We start from the raw sequence: 17,500 nt of genomic DNA, 5'->3' as shown, positions 1-17,500 counted from the left end.
CTATTACTAATTATTCTCTAGCCGATAATTTAAGATTAAAGATATTTGATTCTAATATAATCAAACTTATTTGGACTAAGGACTTTTAAAATTTTCTGCCTCTCTCTAATCTGTATATTTAATCCATTATGTGTTTTTCTCTTCTTTTTTTAAACTTGCAAATAATACGTTTATCATTATAATTATATATGCTTGCTCAAATAAGAACTGCTTGAAACCATAAATAGGGTAAGAAAATAATTTTGTCAGACCTTCCACTGCTAACCACTAGATGGAACACTTTATTCATGTTCCATCAGATAGACACATTTTATTTCTGATGTTTAATATTACCGTCGTCCTTCCGCTAGATGACGCTATTCACCCTCAAAATAATTGTTTATAATAATTGCTTGTAATATAGAAAATATAATGGACATGTAAATTATTAATCACCAATAATAATAATAATACACTGGGTCGCCTTGTGAGTCTCACAGTAAACGTTTCCTCAAATTGTATTTTTTTTTAAACGTTCACATTTATGATTAGAATAAAGTATTGATAACATTGATATCTCCACATTAAAATATTTAGATATATTTAGTTATTTCGTATCACCCTTATGTAATTTACCACAGGCTCAGTTTTGGTTTTAGTTTGTTGAGAAAACCGACTCGATTTAACCACATCCGGGAGTTTCTCTCTCATCGAAAGAGATAGAAAGGCTGTAGAAAATAAAGCGTTGAGACCTAGAGGTTGTCTCTAATTATTAAAGTACAATATCCTGTCATCCTTTTTAAACTCTTCACTGTTTATTTTCAATTCAACGACCATTAAATACGTTTCTGTCGTTATTCGTGTGTAAAATATTGTCAAGACGCTGATGCGGTAGAAGGCACTTCACATGATACCTGTTACTTTTCTCAACGCTAGTCAGGATGGACCAATCACGGTTAATTGTGTTGGCTGATTGAGGATTTTTTTTAAATCATAATTTTATAAGCAACGTTGAGGCAGATTGCGATTTAAATTTCAAATATGAATCTTTGTAATTTGTAAATTTAAAAAATATACAGTTTTTCAAAAAACAAATATTTTCAATAACTAAAAACCGTCGTGGGATTTGAACGCGGCTCATTGCGGATTCAGGTTTCTGGGCCGTAAAGCGCCCCCTGTAGGAAAAATCCCGTGCATCTCCTAGGAAACAGTTACAGGCCGACAACATTTGAGGTCCAATGAGAATTTACCTCTGTCTCCAATACACACAAGGCATTTTGGGAAACGAGTTTGAGAAATCCACATTCTGAACGAGAGCTACGCATTCTGAGCAGCGCAGCGCGGGGTTCCAGCGCGGGTTTACGGCGATTGCGCGGCGATCTGTTTCTTGTGATTATTTCCATAGAGGAGCATGAGGAACCCTGCGAGATTAAGGCAGTAGATCAAACCAGCCAGATCACACATCAACTCATCCACAAACGAGCATGGATCGAAGGAAAAGAGAGCTCGTGGGGAGTGAAGACGCGTTTATATGAAGGTTTTGAGGAGGAAATGAATCGTTTCGGACAACAGAAGGGAAAGTTAAACGGGCAAATCAAGGAAGAGAAGATCACCGGTCCATCCAAAGGTCTCCCTGAGCTTCACAAGTAAGATCACTTTTATAAACGCAGATTAAATAGATCATAACACACCTCACATGACAAGCTGTAGGTAATTTGATGTATATGTGTTTCCACACGCTGTGTTTTGGCGGTTTCTGCTTCTTTGATTGCTCGAGCGAAACTCGCATCAAATGTTACATTGTATCGTTTCTTTCTTTTCAACTTCCTTGGCGAAGAGATACAATGTAACACTCTGCCATTGAAAGAACAGTTCGTTCTAAACTCGAACGCTGCTTTCGTAATAGTTTAACCTCTTGTTTGGTCGTGGCTTTAGTGCTGGTTTAGGCTCTGGTTTATTGGTGCTGGTTTATTGATGCTTCTAAACTAGGAAGTGAATTCTGAGATGTGGAAATTTCCTTCAGAAGCTGAAATTTAGTATTTTAATCAGAGCTGTGTAAAACATGTTGAGCTGAATTTAGTGTATGTGTGTGAATCTCTTTAAAGATACTCATGTTTATGAATAATATAACCATACTAATCAATCATCATCAATTCCTCATTCAGACTGAATGTCTTTTTCTCTGTAGTTCTCAGTTCTGTTTTTTTTTTGTAGTTTTTTTTTTATCAGATCATGTTCAATTTTCATTAGTAAGAATAATGAAGCATAGTTTTAGTAGATTGTGTGCCTTTATGTGCATTCGGCAATCTGTCTGTCTCTCAAGGGTCAGTTGGCTCTGAATATACAGAGTAACAGGTGTTACTGTGTGTGTGTGTGTGTGTGTGTGTGTGTGTGTGTGTGTGTGTGTAGTTAATTAGCTAACTTGGGTAGGAAATGCTCAAATAAAGTTTTAGAACTCTAATATAAAAACCATCTCTTTGGGGCACAGAGTCTGAGTATCAGCTCAGTAGAAGTTTGTTGAGCTCATAGAGAAGGTTTGTGTGTTTCAACAGTGATGCATTTTCTCCTGAATTTGCAGTCATCAGTGTCACATGCCTTAAATATTGTATGCATGTTTTGTCATTGTTAAAACGGTCCATAATTGAGCCTGTTGTGGTTTCAGTAAGTTGTTTCACACGTTGGCTCTCTCACCCCACAAGAATCTGTAGCTGTATTGTATGCGTGCGTAACATCTTGTCAGACTGGTTTTATGAGTTGAGTTATTGCGAAAGTGCAATAACATAATTTCCATAGAACTTCCTGTGCATGACTTACACTAAAAAATGTACTGAACACACCTAATTAACCAACAAACTCTCTGAACACACATTTGGCCTACTGCTCAAATTCACCTTGATGATGTTGCTAATAAGGCATTGCTATAATACTTATTTGTCCTTGATCACTGCCCCAGTTTCTGAAGTTTGCATTAAGAATATTTAATAATGCAACTAAGTGATGAGTAACAATGACAGGAACACTTCTTGCTTAAAAATGTTTTGTGCATACTGTACATATTACAGTGCAGTTAGCATAATTTTTTTATGTCTTATTTAATAATGCACTAAACTGGAATATTATAGCCTTTTCTTCAGTATCTCTGAAAAATATTGAAGAAATGAGTAGCTTTAAAATGTACAATCACAAGACACACAACTGATGTTCACATTCAAATATGCTCACCACAGCTCATTAAACCTTCAGATTCAGAATTCATTTATTCACTCATTAGGTCTTTTCCAAGACGCTTTGAATGGAAATTCATGTTAAATGTCAAAAACATATTGTTATAATTCAGAAATAGTTGATATTTTTAAAAGAATAATTTACTTGATATTTCTTCTTTATGATTTTGAGATGAAAAATGACCCAGGCGTGCTCTTGACTGGCTTTGTGAGTTTCACCCACTATAGTCTCTAGATTATTAGTGTATATTTATGCATGAGAAAAACGAGAGAACCCGAGTTCTGTAGCAGAGGCTGAGCGTCGAATCTGCGCATGCGCGCTGCTGACTCGCCGTAATCCTCGCGCATCTGCGCGTCCTGGAGAGAAACAGGCTGAATTAAGAAGCGAATCAAATAAATAACCGCAGCATATGCATGCACATCAAACTGCGCTTTAGACACACGCATGCTGTCATCATGAGTCCCGTGAGGAGATGCATGAAAACACCGCTGCAGTTTGGCTGTTGTGTGTGTTTATGCGGTGCGCGGCAGCAGCAGCAGCATCATCACCATCATCATCATCATCATCCGCTCCAGCCGAATCATAAGTGACCGAACCGAGCGGGACCGGACCGAACCGCACCGCACATCTGGACAGCAGGGTTTCAGGCGCAGGGATCTGTCTGCATCATCCATCCCGATGCTTTTGACGCTCGACCACAGCTGAGACCCACATCGGACCGGAGGACCGGCGGAACCGGAGCGCTCATGTCCTCACCGGGCCCGAGACCACTGCACCTCACCCGAGCCTCTCTGCGCCGTTAAATATTCATAGTCACGATCTGAGTGTCAAACTTGATACTCCGGTGCCTGGAGAGACAGATGAGAACCTTCACAGCCGTCGCTGTCACGTTATGAACATCTGCATGAGCTTTAGATGAGACTCCGATGAGATGAGCAGCTGGATCTGTACAAGCAGGACGAAATTCACTGCAGCACCTGCAGTCTGACCCGCTGAGGGCCTCCGCTGGGTCAGAAACCCTCTCTGTGTCATCTGAGTCCACTGATGCTGGAGACACACAAATGCATGCATACATGTATGCGCATACGCACTGATACTTATACAGGGGTTTGCACACACATGCATGCATATGTTATGTCGTTTTAATATCTGACGGATTCGTTTTTCAATGCTTACTAGGTATGCACGGAATATTGGTGGCTAAACTTATTACTGGTATTTTTTAATCATTATTTTTAAATATTAGATATTATGAAATATTTAAAGTAGGTCAGAATTAGATGCAAAAAATTTTGTGTCATGTTTATAAAGTTATCCATCTTTTTTTTTCGGTACGTTAAAATGATTTTAGTGCCTGATCGTAAATATAAAATGTTAAGCTAATTTTTTTAAGCATGCAAACCCATATAGAATCATTATATCAGTCATATTTGCCATAAAGTAATATTGGTTATCGGTATTAGTGAAAATACCTTACAATTTTTAAATTAAATTTAAAAAAAATTAAATTCAATAAAAAGTGTATTTAAAAAATATTTTTTACAATTTTAATTTGGCCTGTTTATAATGTTTTTACTAGTTAAAACCTCTTGAATTGTCATTAGAAGTCTTTTTTTTTAACAGGTTACTGTGTAGAAATGGTTTTTAAAATTGCTCTTCGCATGCATTGCTGATTGAATGCACGCACACATACATGCACTCATTCGCATGCGTATACGCACACAGATTGATATGCTTGTTCTCTGGACGCTGATGTTTGTTTGCGATGAAAGGAATATTTGCTTCTGCAGGCTGGATGAAATGTGACGCATCGTAATCCCGGTGACAGCTGCGGAAAGATGAGCCACAGACAGACAGAGAGCGAGAGAGAGAGACAGGCAGCAAACATGATTAGAGGGACTGCGCCGTGACTCAACCAGACGCATAGACGGGAATGGAGACTGGAAACTTTCTCCCAGCGTCAAACTTCCTCTTTTAAAGCCCTAAACGGAGTGTTTTTGTCTCTAGTGCTTCAGTAATGTGTTGTACCGCCATCCCCGAAGTGTCGTCCTTCCTCTCAGGCGAGGTTACGGCAGGTTAAACGCCACCTGAGGCTTAGAGAGACTGAAGGGCCCGCGGCCCTCGCAGACCTTTGGGGAAAACGTGGATCATTTATAGACTCGCGTGTGTGCATGAGCGCTGTCAATCACAGCTACTTCCTGTCTGTCACTTCCTGATGTTGATCTCTGGCAGACTAGAGGAGATGTCTGACCCTTGAGAACCGTTGACCTTTGCGTTTGACTGTATTTATGTGCATGAAAGACAAACAGAAGGACGCAGCGTGTGCGTTTCTAAGTTGCTCGTGGCAATGGGGAGTTCTGCGTCGTCTCTGACCACAGACAGGGAATCAGATCACGGGTTCGGCACGGCTCCGTTCCCGCCGGCCGCTCCGATGGGCTGGCTCAGGACCAGCCACAGCAGTCCGGTGTGGGGAACCACTTTCATCACACGCCAGCAGCAGCAACAGCAGCCTATCCCACACAGAGAGCGCAGGTAAACACGTGCATGCGCCAGCATCGCCTCATCAGGAGATTTCAGGTCAACATGATGTCAGATTGGCTATTTACACGCGCGAACAAATATTTAGGCCTAAATGTAAGATTTATGTATTTGAAGTGCATGCACTTGGATCACACAGTTTTAATATAACCAATAAACTTAGTGTGATAAATATTTGTCAGTCATGCATCAGTGAAACAGGTCACTGGCATTTGATTTTATTTCAATCAAAATACATTTATTCAAATTGAATTGTGAAAACAATGAACATTTATTCAGTTAAAAAGTATGAACATGGTTAAAATATGGAACAAGCAATATTCAATTAAACAAATTGGACTTATTAATGATAAATATATAAAGTTGGTTACTGTGTATTTTAAAACGCATTTAGTTTGTTAGTGCTATTACAGAAATATGACCTGTTTTATTCATGTATCTCTGACAAAGTTTATTAGTGTGTTTGTTCAAACTGTGTAGTCCAAATGCATGGAAATGTAATTCAATGACATAAATCTTAAATTTAGGCCTAAATATATTTTGAGTGCGCAGTGCTGGTGGTTTTGTGAACGTTTCATCTGTGCATGTTATTCTGAAGGAAATGTTCACCCACCGTTCAATCATTTCTTGATAAATAAGATCAAATTCCATCCTAGATTTCGTTTGGAAATGTCTAAAATGAGTTGAGAATGCAACCTTTTACTCTGGGTTGTTGGTTCATTTTTAACTACCATTCAAAAGTGATGGTAGGGACATTTTATTATGTTACAAAAGATTTCTATTTCAAGAAGAATCACAGATTCCACAAAAATAAGAAGGAGCACAGCTGTTTTCAACATTGATAATAATCAGAAATGTTTCTTGAGCAGCAAATCAGCATTATTAGAATGATTTCTGAAGACTGGAGTAATGATGCTGAAAATTCAACTTTGATCACAGGAATAAATTATTTGTTAAATTATATTACATTAGAAAACAGAAACATTTTAAATTGTAATAATATTTCACAATTTTACTGTATTATTTATCAAATCAATGCAGCCTTGGTGAGCCGAAGAGAATCGAATGTTCTTTAAAACATTACAAATCAAACACTAGTGTATGTAGTGCAGTAAGATCATGTTTAATGGAGTGTGTGTCAATACAGTGTATAGCTGAAACGTCTTGGACAGATTCTGAATGTGTGTGTGTGATAAGCAGATGGTCTGGTTTTAGCAGATGGTACTGCAGCCACTCTGACTGAAGGCATCTTTTTACTAGAGGATTTTCCCTTTAACACTGTTTGCCAGGGGCACCCCATGAACCCGTGAGGTTTCGTGTGTGTGTGTGTGTGTGTGTGTGTGTGTGCGTTGATAACGCATATCTTTGATGTTCTTCTCTGTTTCACAGATGTTAATCATGTTTGCGTTACATGTTGAGGTAGGTGTGGTGGAGCTGAATCATCAGCATGTACGCTGATGTTCATTTAAAGTGATAGTTCATTCAAAATATGGTCATCATTTTCTCACCCAAATCTGTGAGGCTTTCATTTTCTGTGGATCACAATAGCAAGTGTTCAGTAGATTGTTCACGCTGCTCTTTTGCATGCAATTAAAGTGAATGGGAAGGAGTATTGCTGAGCATCAAAAATGACAATTTGTAAAATTTGTAATCAAAAAAAGTGCCTCAAGACAAAGTTTCTTATCATCCAATCATCAAACATCATTGTTTCTTGATGTCTTGTCATTACTGTCTTGAGTTGCCATATTTGAATGTACAGGGAGTGAAGACTGAGGAAACATTTTAATATGCAGTCATTAAAAATGACTTAAAGTTTTCCTCAGCGGTCTTTTCTTCATACATATGGATATATGGAGTTTTGAGAAAAATATAAATATATTTATATTTATTTATTATATCATAATATAATTCTAAGAAAATAGTATATTTAACTTTTGTGTAATATATGTAATTACCTTATAATATTTTTAATATAATATGTATGTGCGCGTGTGTGTAGAACTTATTTATGCAAATATACATACATACATACTGTGTCCAGCCTCATAGACTGTCTTTTTATGTCAAAAAGATGGCCCTAAAATGCTTTTGGGAGTACATAAGTGTGATTTTTGGGTAAACTATGCTGGTACATTGAACTCAGCCAATCACAACTGAAGTCATTTGCATAAAGAAGTCTTCATTGCGCAATAGTGAAATGGTCTGTTTTATGTTAAGGCTCAGAGAGAGGGTGGAAAAAGCTCATAAAGTATCAAATTACCACAAGAAACCTTGGCTGTGATTGTAAGTGAACCTAAGGGACACAAATATCGTACACTAGCTTTTTTATTTAACCGATCCATCCGAGCATACGATGTAAAGAAACAGCGGTTCAGCTGTCAGGCTTTTTTTCCACAGCACCATCTGCTGTACGCGGCTGTCATTTCCAAAAGTTCAGGGAGTAAAACAAACGGCTGTCACCGACCTTTTTAACAACTGACACGCCACAGACAGACTCGACGGGGCAGCCGCGCTCAAACAACACTGTTTCAGAAGAAACAAGCTCTCAGCTGGAGTCACATGGCGCAGGATGAGGAGCGTATGAATTATTCTCACTGCTAAAACAATTCCATCATATTATTTTTATAAGGATTGAGCACTGCAAGAACTCCACATGTCCTTGTGTTATTTTTTTAAAGGATTTCTCATGTTAACAGAATCCGGGCAGATCCAGAAACACTTTATGTAATGCCTTTCCATCCGTGTCAAACTGTAAGCCGTTTCTGTGAGTTCAGACTCTATTTACAAATCCATGTGGTCTTGAGGGTCAACTAGTGCCCAACATCCAGCTAGTGGATTAGCCAATTCAACTGTTAATGTATATATTTCTTCATATTTGATATTTTTAGTCGCAGTGCTTTAATAAGCATTTTTATTTTTGTCTTTTGATTGTAGTGCCATGTTGAAATACCATTGAAAATGTTGAATACCATTTTGCCATGCATTAGTATTATTGTTATATAATGAACAGTGAAACATTATGAATTTTATAGTTATTTATTTTATCATTTTTATTTTTAGAAAGTGTATATATATATATATATATATATATATATATATATATATATATATATATATATATATATATATAAACAAAATTCTATGCTTTTAGTTAGTTAAATATATATATATATATATATATATATATATATATATATATATATATATATATATATATATATATATATATTAAAATATGATCTATTTTAAATTAAATCGTTTAAACTAATACATAACTATATTCTAGCCAAGAATTGTATAGATGTTTTTTTCTGTTTGTAAATTGTATCGTTTTTATCCTATTAATTAATTTATTACCTATTTGTGAATGACCTATTTACCTGATATAAAAATTATATATATATATATATATATATATATATATATAAAATAAATAAATAAATTAATTTTTTAAATATAAATATATATTATAGGTGTTACATTTCCTTCTACTTTTCTTCAAAGTTTGTCTGAGGTGATGTTTTGTAACATCAAAAAACAACACACTTCACCTTTGTCTTGACCTTTGACGCTTTGAGACATGAGTGCTGTAGGACGTCCCAGTGGGACATGTCATCCATGAGCCCAGCTGTACGCCTCCATTGTGTGAGAGTGTGTGTCTGATCGTTATCAGGATGTTTCCTGAGTGTTTTATCAGGAGAAAGTGAGTCTCTGCCCTCTGAGGCTTTACTGAGGATTTATTCCCATAGCAACAAGCTCCTATCACCTCAGCCAATCACAATTCAGAATAAAATCTCCCCGTGTGTCTCTCTCTCTGACACTGACACACACACACACAGAGAGTTGTTTAGTATGTTGATTTCAAAAGTCTGTCTTGTAAACTAAAATGCCAGGATCATCATATTTTTATTGTTTTTTTGGGAAATATGCTATATATGTATATCAGGTTGAAGCAAGTTGTTAATTGCAGTTTATTAATTACAATATTTATTGGCTGAAACAGTTGTTTCATGGTTTAGTGTTACCTTTTATACTTTTATTTTCACATCATTGGTTTGTTAACTGTGTTTCTGGATGTTTAGAAGTTGGTTCCATTGTGACAACATGCCCCGCCATTATTAGGTCAATGAGTTTTCAACAAACTTTGTTTTTTTTTCTTGGCCAATAATCATGTAAATGCAAAAAAAAAAGTTATTTTGTTGCAGAAACTTTAAGGTTTGTGTATATAGCAGTTGACTTTTAAAAACAGACCTACACTGAGAAATATATAGGACACATCAAGCATGAATGCACACATCCATATTAATTCATAAAAATTGATTGTTCTATGAATTCTTTCATATGTGTGTCCTTTCCTCGTTTTGCGTAATGAAAGGTGTTTCCTCGCTCAGATTTAATCTGTCCCAGATTGCCTCAGTCTTCCTTATGTGACTCAAATGTGACCGTTTTAAATGGATTCTAGTCAACATTGTTCTTACATGATGTTCATCAGCCCGAAGCCAAAAACATTATGCAGTTGGAATGCCGTTATATCGCATACTCGGAAAAACTATTTCCGCCAATAATTCCCTGCTTTCCAGCAGTGTTAACAGGTCACAGAACACACCCATCATGCACTGCACAATGCACACGCACAATATGATCAGACACTCACACAAGCTTTGATTCTTTGCATTATTTATCAGCATCCTCCTTGAGCCAATGGTTAGTATCACTACTGAGTCAGTCATATAATACACACACACACACACAGAGTGCAGTGAGGAGTGGGATGAGGGCCAGTTCTGTTAGACCAGTGTTAATGACTGTGACTCACAGTACAAATGTCTTACTGCGTGTATGCGATTTGGTTTTTGGAGACTCGGGGCCAAATGTCTCAGCACGCTCGCAGGGAACCGACCCAAAGACCAACCGTATATAAAACAGTTTTGAAAGGGTCTTCATAGTTGCCAGATATCATGTTTGCATGCTCTTGTTATTATTTTAGGTATTTTCTCTTTTGATTAATCAAATGTCGATCTTTAGTCTGTCATCTCTCTTTTTTTTTTTTTGTGGTTGACATCTATGGAGTAGGGTGGATTATTAGTAGTAGTAGTATATAATGAAATATTATGCAATTTTAGAATATTTTGTTGCATGTTTTTATTTATATAGAGAGACTTCTGGCATGCACTGAAAAAATGCTTTCCTTATCTCCATTTTAAATTGTTTACTAATTTGTTCAGCTTATTAATATTATTATATAGGCCTATTGAAAATGTTATATTTCTTATATAAAAATGCATTATAATTATAGATTTTTAACATACACCTCAAATTAGGGCTGGGCGGTATATTGAGTTTCTACGATATATCAATATATTTTTTTATAAGCGATACGGTATGAAGCAATACCGTTAATATCGATATATAGTAGTTTGATACGAGCGCATCTGAAAAAATATCTAGGGAGGACACACTGAACTGCTGCGGAGAAAGTGCATAATACAATTTGTTCTAAACATGTGACAAGCTTTATATGAAGGGCTTTAAAAAGCTAGTAAGATACAGCAGCCTATAGTTTCAGTTTAAAGCGGCTCACGCTCGCCCCGTCAGATATAGAAAGGCTGACAGAGATGCTACTCGTGCCGTTTAATGTGTTTAAGATGTGCTGTTTTCCTTAATGCATAACTTACATTTCACAGGTATATTATTCATCTGTAAATGTTAGAAAGCCATGGAAATATTTCCATTTTGCTGTCAGAAGTGCATGAGCTTTAACTCTTGACTAAAATATACATTTTGCTGAAATATTTGTAGTTGGCCAATATATATTGAGCCCTACCTCAAATGCACCTTAAAGTCGTATGTAGATCTCATCTTTTTGCGTGTAAAAATTTTGATCCTGTTTGTCTACCTTAAATTGTTTATTCATTTATTTACCTATCGTTTATTACCAATTTACCAGATGTTTTCCCATTAAATGGCCTCAGACATGGCATAAAACAATCAAATAAATTGGTTTTATATATGACCGATGTCTCATAATGACCCAATTTCATTTGATTAATCAACCTGTCTGATATATTGGTTTATTAATAATGCATTGTATTATTAATCTTCCTTATCTGTCTATCTGTATTTAATCCTATGTGTTTTTCCCCTCTATATATTCCTTTCTCTTTGTTCTCTGGTCTCTTTAGTGTACTTTGTACTTGGGACTTTAATTCAGTATTTAATTGTTTTCTCTTTTTCCTTCTTTTTCAGTCACTCTCATTCTCCTGGTTCGATGGCCGCAGTTGTGAGGAATTCTGATTGGTCATGCGGGCGCTGCACCTTTCTTAACTCCAGCGGCTCCTTGCGCTGCTCTATTTGTGAAGCTCCTCGGCAGAAGCCGGATTTGAACCATATTTTGCGCCTCAGCAGTGCTGAGGAACCTCGCTGGTCCTGCCCCCGCTGCACTCTTACCAATCACCATGGATTAGGCTCGTGTTCTGTGTGCGGAGCAGCTCCAGTTACACCCAACGGACCCCTCCCACCCAAGCAGCCCCCGCCCACTCCAGTAGAGCCCGCCTCCAGCCCAGAAGCCAAAGGTCAGGTAGCCAATGGGGAGTCCCGGTGTGCCGAACCTAACGGGGAGGTGTCTGTAGGAGGGGAGGGGTCATCATCAGAGTGGGCGTGTCCTCGCTGTACTTTAGTAAACACTCCGGTGGCGTTATCGTGCTCGGCATGCGGCGGTCCGAGGAAACTCTCCTTACCAAAAATCCCTCCCGAAGCGTTAGTGGTCCCGGAAGTGCGCACACCTGTGGCAGGGTTTCCCACACAAACAGCGGGAGCGTCCGCGCCGCTTCTCATTGATCTGACTGAAGATTCTCCACCCCAAGCACCTTCCGAAACCCCGTCTCCGCCCCCCGTCCCATTTCTGCCCCCTTCCCTGTCCTCGCTTCAAAATAACCCTGTGCCTCGCAGCCGAAGGGAAGTCCCGCCCCCTGGACGGCCTCCAAACCCCGCCCCCTCACCAACATCACCCTCAACCTGCCCGCCTACCAAAACCAAGCCCCTCCCACCAGCAGACAGCTACCCGATCAAGCGCCTCAGTGTGCTGGAGGAGGAGGAGCCTAACAACCCCACCCTTCCAGTCACGTCTCCACCCTCTTGGAAGTGCCCCGGATGCTCCGCCCCCACAGCTCCTCCCTCGTCATCCGCCGGGCGTTGCGATGCATGTCGAGGGTCGCGGCCGGGTTCGGGCGCTGACGTCATCGATGTACTGGGCGAGTCGGTGCGATTCACGCCGGCGTCACCGTCCAGTCCGGACTTCAGCTCGTGGGCGTGTTCCAAATGTACGTTGCGCAACCCGACGGGCGCGGGCCACTGCACGGCCTGCGGATCGTCCAAATTGCATGGTTTCTCCGAGCCGTCCAACTGCTCATCATGTTCTCGGAAACAACCGCACTCCCACCCGCGTGCCTTTACTTCTGCCTCCTCTTCCTCGGTCTCGTCCCCGTCGGTGCAGGACAAGAGCACCTGTCAGTGGACGTGTCCTGCCTGCACGCTGTTGAACGAAGTGAGGATGAAGCATTGCGCAGCGTGTCACACCCCACAGCAGTACCTCAATCAGCGCAAAATCGGGAAGCCGCTCAAACGCCGGGAGAGCATGCATGTGGAAGCCCGCAGGCGCACAGATGAAGGAGAGGCCAAGGAATTGTGGGAAAACATCGTCAGCTTCTGTAGAGAGGTAAGACACTGTCGATTTATATAGTATTTTTAATTGGGCTGGGACAATAAATCGATGAGTTATAATTCGTCGATCGATTCTGAGATTGTCGAATTCTGAGCTTAGTTTTTAACAACAGATGATGCTCTAGTCTAGTTTTTAACTGCACACTCAAATGCTCACAGAGAAGAGCCCTTGTGCGTTCGGCTGTTGAAAAAACTGTAAATGTACTTGCACCTTGGCTTTTATGACGTGAGATTAATGTAAATCAAGCCCATTATGAACACCCTTGTAATTCACTTCAACCTTTTCTAAACTTTATGACTGATTATTTTATGTTCAAGTGTAAGGAACTGGAAGCAAGCACAGTTTGGCTGTTTCTAAAGCAGTGCAGTGCCGTCTGATGTTAAAAACTAAGCTCAGAATCGATTCAAGAGAGAATCGCGATGCATTTCAATAATATCAGAATCGATGCAGAACAATTAGCCTACTCAATTCACAATGCATTGATTTATTGTCCCAGCCCTAATTTTTTAAGTAGCGTCTAGAGATTCTTACTTTTTTGGCATATATGATACTGATTTTAACAAATATTGTCAAATTACAAATTATATGCAGAAAAAAAAAAGGATTTCTTAATTTGTGGCCATGTTTTAAATAAAATGTATTAATTTGTTCCCTCGTTTTAGGTAAATTTTCTGTCATTTTAATTTATTGAAATTATTTAACTAAAAAAGTTAGTAGCCACGATTTACCTAAAATGCGCAAACAAATGAATAAGTCCCGGGAATGATATATAGTTTAAGTGACATTACGATGATATTAAAATGAATTTCAGTAACAGAAATGTTGTCAGAATGGGGGAATTCGATTTAAACTGTCCATTTAATTTTATCTTGAAAGCGGCATGATGTTTTCCATGTAAAGATAGGTAGATAAATGTAGTTTGATTAGGCTAGGGTTATTTTTTAATATAATTTATTTCTGTGATCAAAGCTGAATTTTCAACATCATTACTGATCACATAATCCTTCAGAAATCATTCTAATTTGCTGATTTGATGCTCAAGAAACAAATTATAGACCTTATCCAGCACAATAGATGTACTTTATTAATTATTAATGAGCCATCTGTTTTTAATATGGGTTTAAATGTCAGTGATGGATACATCGGTGCATCTCTAGTGGTTTCATTTGTAGTGTTCACTGTATACTGTAATATATATCTCTTTATTACACACTTGACCCGCCTAAATACTAATGTTCCATTATCTAAATATCCTGCTACTCTATTCTGTTGACATTTTCATTGGGATCAAACCGCAGCTCTGTTTTTTGATGCTGAGCCAGTATCAGAAACACACAGAGCATAAATACAGCGCCGCCCCTCATATCTCCTAAATATTTGATATATTTCTGACCTTCTTGGAGGAGAAAATGCTCAGACTTTGTTTGGGGAGATGATGAATGCATGTTGTTCAGCTCGTGATGTTCTGTTCAGACAAAAGAGACGGTTAAGGAGCGTCCCGCAGAAGTTAGTGGCCGTGTGCTCTTGTGAGTCGAGTGTGTAATGATGATTCACTGCCGACGGGGCTGAAATGCAAATTCTCAACTTCTTGATCTTTTTCCATATTCAATAAAAGCTTTCATAAAAGAACACAAAGGTGTTTAGGCACTTTATCATTCACACTTTAAACTGCTCTAAGCGGAGTACTTCATCTTTTAAATTGAACAACTCCCTCAGTTCTGGGACTCATAAATACAAGTTCAGCAGCTTTTCAAAGATCTTCTTTGGCTGTTTCTAGGAACTTCGAAACTCCTTTATCTCTGAATTCAATATCCTTGATATTCTTTTTATATTTAAGCCTTGAGATTGGTAGTCAAATCAGATTGACCTTTGTATTTTCTGCTCTTATAGACCTGTGATTGGTACAAACCAAAGGTTGAAATCAAGACAAGCCACAGTTTGATGCCAATGACAGCTTATGATCTCTGCAGTAAATGTTAATAATTAGTGTCTTATTAGTGGCTAAATATATTTGTCTAGTTAAGGATGTTTTTCAGAGTAGCTTAAACCATGACAAACCAAGTCTAGATGCTTTGAATAAAATGCACAATTACTTCCTATGTGTGCATATTAAATGCATGTTATTTAATGATGGTATGAGATACATTTTTAAACAAAAACAACTAAAGCATTATTTTACACCATATTATTTTTATTATTAAAAAGCTTTCAGATTTTTGCTCATTTTAAATTGTGTACATACTTAATAATGGCAAATGAGGTCTAAAATTAATTAAAATGAATTGTATTATAAAATATTTAATAGTAGAGAAAACTACGTAAATTTAAAAAAAAAAAGAATTAATTGTAAATTATACACGTTCTTTAACAATAGCATATTATAACAGATCTACATGAATTAAAATATTATTACATGATATTTATTAAAAATATTGTAGTTAACTTTCCATTATACAGTATACATAATGTAATGATGACAAATGAGATGCATAAATATGAAAAACAGGTAACACTTTACAATAAGGTTCATTAGTTAACTACATTAGTTAACATTAACTAATAATAAACTGCACTTATACAGCGTTTATTAATCTTTGTTAATGTTAATTTCAACATTTACTAACACATTATTAAAATCTTGTTAACATTAGTTAATGCTCTGTGAGCTAACATGAACTAACAATGAACATCTGTATTTTTATTAACTAACGTTAGCGAAGATTAGTAAATACAGTAACAAATGTATTGCTCATGGTTAGTTCATGTTAGTTAATACATTAACTAATGTTTAACTAATGAACCTTATTGTAAAGTGTTACCGAAAAACAAATAAGACTTATTTTGCATTATATTCATGAAGAATTGTTTCACACCGTATTACACAATATTTAAATGTTAGCTATTTTTATAATATACATATTACTTAACGATGTAAAGATCTACATGAATTTGAAAAACAAATTAAATACTCATTTCACATGAGTTCTACATTAATTTAAAAGAATTGACCAATTATTTCACACCGTGTTTACTGAAAATACTATTTTAAATATTAAATATTCAAAGTTTTTGTTTATATAATATATGTGTGTGTACTGTGTATATTTATTATATGTGTGTATATATAAAGACATACAGTATATATTTAGAAAATATTTACATGTATTTACACAAATATTTAATATATAAACATATCATATTTTTCTTAATTATATACATGCATGTGTGTGTATTTATATATACCTAATAAATCATACACGGTACACGCATATACTTTTATTTTGGATGCGATTAATCGTTGCCCAGCACTAATAATACACACATTATTTAGTAATGGCAAATGAAATGTAAACCTTGAATTATTTTAGTCAATTATTTTATTGATAATATTATCATATTTATTAAAAATATTGTAGTAAAAGTTTCATTTTATTTTTATGCATATTCTACGTAAATTTAAAAAAATAAATTAAGGACTTATTTTACACTTGTGCAGTCAAATGCCGTTTAAAGTACTGTGATTGTGCAAACCAAAGTTAGAAATCCACAATATGATCCCAAAGGGAGCTCATGAGCTCAACATTACCTGTCAATAATGACTTGTTAGTATCATCTCAGAGGTTAAAGATATATTTGTATGCTGCTCCAAGACACTCGTAGTCTCGAAATGCTTCTCCAGTGACCTCTTGTGATCTGAGATTTTCCATGTTCTCTGGTTTCCGGACTTCATGCCTTGTTTCCGCAGGAGGGTCGATGCAACATGATACGAATGCTCAAGTTTTCTCTGAGATGAAGTACATCTTTTTGCTTTTTTGTTGCATGTTACATGACTAGACGGTCCTTCTGTGTTTTTGGGGCACATCAGGATGCGTTAGTGTTTGCACTGTAAATGTGACTTGGCCGCAAGCGTCCCTGAAGATGCTCTGAGTGATCTGATCTGAGAACGTTCTGGCCTGTTTACTTGTGATCAGATCAGCCAGGCTGAATGTTAATTTCAGGTCTAAGCGCAGCTGTGATTTGACCCAGATGTGCTCACTT

At 37.2% G+C, this 17,500-nt stretch overlaps 1 protein-coding gene across 1 annotated transcript in view; it reads left to right on the top strand.

Moving 5' to 3' along the window:
- The first annotated feature begins 3,400 nt into the window (after positions 1 to 3,400).
- Positions 3,401 to 17,500, top strand: part of capn15 (calpain 15) — a 32,278-nt gene continuing 18,178 nt past the window's right edge. The window contains 2 exon segments of the mRNA XM_058766263.1: positions 3,401 to 5,736; positions 11,989 to 13,456. Coding sequence (XP_058622246.1) covers positions 5,552 to 5,736; positions 11,989 to 13,456 — 1,653 coding nt within the window. The 5' untranslated portion in view covers positions 3,401 to 5,551.

The sequence above is a fragment of the Onychostoma macrolepis genome, chromosome 24 (assembly GCF_012432095.1).
Source record: "Onychostoma macrolepis isolate SWU-2019 chromosome 24, ASM1243209v1, whole genome shotgun sequence".
NCBI classification, from domain to species: Eukaryota; Metazoa; Chordata; class Actinopteri; order Cypriniformes; family Cyprinidae; genus Onychostoma; species Onychostoma macrolepis.
Note: the sequence above shows the minus strand (reverse complement) of the source record. Positions and strands in the feature narration are given on the sequence as shown.